At 35.6% G+C, this 6002-nt stretch overlaps 1 protein-coding gene across 1 annotated transcript; it reads left to right on the forward strand.

Moving 5' to 3' along the window:
• On the forward strand, positions 1 to 822 carry LOC107645609 (uncharacterized). The gene has a single exon (XM_016349681.1). It carries the CDS (start codon positions 1 to 3, stop codon positions 820 to 822), a length of 822 nt encoding a protein of 273 aa, XP_016205167.1.
• The last annotated feature ends 5180 nt before the right edge of the window (positions 823 to 6002 follow it).

Here is a 6002-nt window from a genome sequence, read left to right on the forward strand (position 1 = left end):
ATGGCAGATTCAAGTTTGGGAGGCTCGACAGGTGGTCCAAGAACCATGGATATGCATCAGATAGCATCATTTCTGAGTCAGATATCAGCGATTCAAGCGCACATCGCGAAAACCAGTAATCCAGTTCAAGATCCAACAAATGCCTATTTTCTTCACCCATCAGAAAACTCAGGTATCCCCATAACTACTGTTGTTCTTACTGGTCAGAACTATAGTACATGGAGTAGAGAAATGTGGAGAGCACTCAAATCAAAGAACAAAATAAAATTCGTTGATGGAAGCATCACAAAACCAGAGAGCACAGATCCATTGTTTGAAATATGGGAAAGGTGTAATACTTATGTAATTGGCTGGATAAATCTTTCACTTAGTCCAGATATTCGTCAAAGTGTAACATGGAACAATCTTGCTAGTGATTTGTGGCTTGATCTGAAGCAACGCAATTATCAAGGGGATAGGTACCGTGTTGGTGAACTATATGAAGAACTATACACATTAAGACAAGGCGAATTGGATGTGACATCCTACTACACGAAACTCAAAACAATTTGGGAAGAAATTGACAATTTTCGGCAAATACCATCATGTGAATGTGGCATCACGTGTCAATGTGATCTAGGAGTAATTAGAAGTCAAAGGGAGGAAGACAGAATTGTGAAGTTTTTGAGAGGATTGAATGAGCAATATTCTAATGTGCGGTCTCAGATCATGCTCTTGGACAAGTTGCCGAGTCTGAATGTGGTGCTCTCCAAGCTTACTCAACAAAAGAGACAGTTCCTCAGCCTTGAAACTACCTCAGACATTCAAATTTTGGCAATATGACACATGGTAGTGAATTTTTCGAACTGACAATGGTCCTGAATTTTTAATGCCAACCTTTTATGCTTCATTTGGAATTTTGCACCAAAGGTCATGTATTGAGACGCCACAGCAAAATGGTGTTGTTGAACGAAAGCATCAACACATTTTGGCTGTGGCAAGGGCCATTATGTTCCACGCCCAAATACCTAAGTGTTATTGGAGTTTTGGAGTGATCCACGCAGTCTATTTGATAAACTGAATTCTCACACCTCGTTTACATGAAAAATCTCTGTTTGAAGTACTGCATAAATCACTCCCCCATATCTCTCACCTTAAAGTATTTGGTTGTTTAGCATATGCAAGCACGATCAAGAATAGCAGAACAAAATTGGACACTCATTCAAGAAAATGTGTTCACCTCGGTTTCAGGGAGGGTACCAAAGGTTATGTGCTTCTTGATCTGATTTCAAAAGAAATTTTTGTGTCTCGAGATGTCAAATTCTATGAAAATCATTTTTCATATATTGCTTCATCTCAGTTGTCTATTGATTCTCCCCAAGAACCAGCTTTTCAGCAACATAATATACCCCACGTGATGCATGATTATGATTTGTTTGACCACCACATAACCGATCTGCACACCCCTGCTTCTAATCCACTCCACACTAGTCAACCTACACCACACATACACACTGCCACACAGCCCACAGATATTGAATCCTCGAGTCCAGCATTATATGCACAATCCACTCACTCAAACATTCAACATCACAATGTATCACCATCTTCTCACCCCACACCGAGAAGATCATCACGCATTAGTAAACCACCAGCATACTTAAAGGATTATAAATGCATGAATATTACTAATAATCACAACAGAGAAACTTCTTCCAATCAACGATATCACATCTCAAAGTTTTTATCATACAAATCTCTTTCACCCATGCATAGTGCATACTCATTAGCTATCTTGAACATTGAGCCTAAATGCTATGAAGATGCCATACTTGAACCTTGTTGGAGAGAGGCCATCCGAGCTGAATTGGATGCTCTGAATGAGAACAAAACCTGGACATTGACTTTCCTTCTGAATGGTAAGAAGGCGATTGGTTGTAAGTGGATCTTTAAGGTCAAATATCACCCTGATGGTAGTGTTGAGCGACACAAGGCTCGTCTCATGGCAAAGGGGTTCACTCAAGTCCCCGGAATTGACTATAAAGACACGTTTAGTCCCGTTATCAAGCTAGAAACACTGCGGGTTATTTTGGCACTGGCTGCTGTCAAGGAATGGCATTTGAAGCAAATTGATGTTAATACTGCCTTTCTGCATGGTGAGCTTGATGAGGAAGTGTACATGAAACCCCCCGAAGGTCTTGCGATAGCTCCGGGTCAGGTTTGCAAGCTTGAAAAGTCTCTATATGGGCTTAAACAAGCTAGTAGACAATGGAACTTCAAACTAAAATCTGTTCTGCTAGAGTTAGGACATAATCAGTGTAAATCTGATTACAGCATGTTTACTAAATCCCAAAGTACTGGCTTTACAGTCATTTTGGTTTATGTTGACGATTTAGTGTTGGCAGGGGACGATTTGTTTGAAATTGAAAGGGTGAAACAGACTTTGCATAACAGATTTCGGATTAAGGACATAGGTGATCTCAAGTTCTTCCTTGACTTAGAGGTTGCTAGGTCTTCAAAAGGCATAACTTTATATCAGCGAAAATATGTTCTAGATCTCTTGCGGGACACTGGCTTTGAGCATTGTAAGCCTGCCTTCACTCCCATGGACTATGGGGCGAAATTGAGCAAGGATGATGGAGATAGTCTGCCTGATTCCTCCGATTATAGGAAAATCATTGGGAAATTGTTGTATCTCTCAAATACAAGGCCGGATATAAGCTTTGCAATTGGCAAGCTCAGCCAATTCTTGGATTGTCCCACAACTAATCACTTGCAAGCGGCACATAGGATCCTCAGGTACATAAAGAACTCTTTGGCAGCATGGCTGTTCTTCTCGGCCAATTCCGATCTATCTATCACTGGATTTTCTGATTCTGACTGGGCTGGATACCCTGACTCGCGACGATCAGTTTCAGCCTATTGCTTCTATGTGAGTTCCTCCCTTGTCACTTGGAAGAGAAAGAAGCAAGTAACTGTCGCAGCTTCTTCCTCTGAGGCAGAGTATCGGGCTCTTGCACTGGCCACTAGAGAAGCTCAATGGCTTAGTTATGTGTTGAAAGACTTAGGAGCACCTCTTGGTAAACCTGTAAATTTGTACTGTGATAGTAAATCTGCCATTTATATTGCTACTAACCCAGTATTTCACGAGCGTACAAAGCATATTGAGGTTGATTGTCACATTTTGAGGGATAAATTGCAAGAAGGCTTAATTCATCTTTTACCAATTTCTACACATGAACAAGTGGCAGACATCATGACTAAGCCTCTGGCACCAGGACCGTTCAACACATTGTGTAGCAAGCTTGGGTTGTTGGACATTTTTGTGTCCAACCCTCCCAGCTTGAGGGAGGGTATTACCTGATATAACATATATACTACATATATACTGCTGTTTGTTGTATTTATAATGAGTTAGCCTTAGTTAGTTCTCCCTAGTTTGGTTAGTGCAGGTTAGCGTAGTATATATACATATGTAGTTTGTTACTGTATGAGTTACTGAAAACATTTCTTGAGAGAAGTCATAATGAAAATTCTCTTTATTGGCTCTGAATCTGAACTTACTTGCCTCTTCCCTCACACACCTTCAACAATATATATGTTTATTTTGATAAAATTTTTATTTTTTAAAAGTAGTTTACAAAAATTAATTTTTAAAAGTTAATTTTTTAAAAATTATATCGTTTATGTTTGATAAATTGAATTAAAAATAATTTTTAATAAATACAAATAACAATAAGTATATTTGATAAAATAATTTTTAAAATTTAAAAATACTATAATAGATGTGAATGTAAGAATTAAATTTAGATATTAATTAATGTATAAGATTATAATAGATTTTTTAATTTTGATAAGTGCAAATCAATTTTTAAAAGTTTTCTCTTAGGTATTTTTAAAAATACTCCTAACTTTTAAAAGTTGCAAACACAAATACATGAGTTTTTTTTATTTACTTAATGCAAAACAAAGTACTTGTACTTTTAAAAAGAAGAAGCACTTCTTCAAAAAATTTTACTAAATCAAGCCTTAGTGATACGGCCGTTACAAATCCGATGATATAACTCGTCGTTATGCACTATAACTTGGCCCTTATACGTTATAACTCGGCGTTATACATTACAAACAAACTAAACGGACTATATCTTGAAACATAAATGTTCGACTAAGACATTATCTCTTATTAAAACCTAACAATTGCTCTTCATTTCAGATGATCAACAGAATGTAACCGACCATCTCCACCTCACCTATAAAGGTATGATATTCTATCTTAAAGGGATATACAAGATTCACAGTACTAACCTAAGCATCGGAATGCCTTTTGCAGATACACTCCCCCATCTTTGCTCACTCTCCCCACAAGCGTGTTACAAGTTCGGACTCCCAGAGCTCACAAGTTCAGTGTTGAAAGCCATAGTTTGGCATACTCACCAGGAGCCGAGTTCTCTTAAAGGTATCCATACGAGAACACTTAATATGAATATTGTCACTTTAACAAAAAATTGCCACATCATTTTTATGTAATTCTATTTTTTCTAAAATATTTTTTATTTAAATGAACCACAACTCTCATTTTCATAATTAACTTACTATCGATTTTTCATTTAAACTCACTAAAACTTGATTTAGTAAAAAAATTTTAAAAAGTATTTATACTAAATACTTCTCAAAATTATATTAAAACTTGTTTGTGCTTAGTGTTTTTCTTCTTTCTCACGAATCACTTCTTTTTTGCCATGTATTCTTGGAATTTTTCATTCTTTAGTCCATATTATTGAGCATCCTTGCAATCTTCTATGTCATGTTCGTAAGCTTTGTAATATTTGCAGTAAAACTTTTTGTCTTGAACCGAAAATTTGGGATGCGCTTCATACGACATAGTTTGCTCTATATCTGAGCTAGCAATACATTCAACGATGTGAAGAAAGTGGCTCCATGGCATTGATCTTACTTTTGGCTCCTCGGCGATTTCAGTCTGCTTTTCGCTGCTTTTTGCCTTTCCTCCTGTTGTAGGTAGTTGTTGGTGCCTTTCTGGAACTCGAACATGGAACACAAAAAACGCATAGTGAGGCTCTTCAAAAAAGCAATGTAGTCTTTTAGCCCGTTAACAAAGGCCATGACAACTGTCTGGTATTGGGAGTGTCGATCTGGGTACACTTTACATTGAAACGATCTAAATAGTCTCTCAGTCTCTTATAATTCGTTCTAGTACAATTCGATATAAGTAAAAAGTTTTTGACAAACTTATTTTAGTAGTGAAATTGTTTAAATATCACTTAAAGAAACCTTAAAAAGTGAAGATGCACTTTAAGAAAGGGAGAGAGAGTTAAATCAGACTATGATAAATTTTTTTAGTGTCTCATGAGAATCTTCTCTCTATAGAGCGTAAAAGGCATCTTCTAGGACTATGCGGTTTTCGAAAGCATTCAGGTGGTGCTGAGAGTATGAGGTTTTGTCATTTGCTTCTATGTCAATGGGATGCCTAAACCTCTTCTGAATTAGTTCGTTGAGAACCTATTTGAAAAATGGATGTGATTCTCTCTTTTTTCATGGGTGCTCTTTCAATTTGTTTTAACTGGATGCTAGGTATTCTCAATTTTGACTATGAATAATTTTGAGAATAGGTGTGCTAGGAGTTAGTAAATTTTGTAATTTGTAATCATTCATTAGTTATTATTAATGTAAAATTACTCTTTTTTTTTTTATTAAGTACTGACCAGATTTTAATAAAAATGTTTATCGCTAGATTTTTTTTTTTGAAATTTCTGTTCTATTTGTATAATATAAAAAAATTAATACGAAAATGCTCTCCCTCTTTTAACAAATGTTATATCAATATAAAAATAAATTATTTTAAAATAAAAATAATACTGTATAATATAAAAAAATTAATTAAAATATAAAAATATAATATAATATTATTAATTTTATTTTAAAATATATATTTTTATTATAAAAAATAATTTTAGACCAGACCGAATAATTCAAAATATAATTCCAACCCGATTCAAAAAATAGCA

This window comes from Arachis ipaensis, chromosome B1, assembly GCF_059453495.1.
Source record: "Arachis ipaensis isolate K30076 ecotype BB chromosome B1, ASM5945349v1, whole genome shotgun sequence".
NCBI classification, from domain to species: domain Eukaryota; kingdom Viridiplantae; phylum Streptophyta; class Magnoliopsida; order Fabales; family Fabaceae; genus Arachis; species Arachis ipaensis.

Bases quoted from the DNA above. Each gene is read 5' to 3' on its own strand.
- LOC107645609 (XM_016349681.1), top strand. From the start codon at position 1: ATGGCAGATTCAAGTTTGGGAGGCTCGACAGGTGGTCCAAGAACCATG.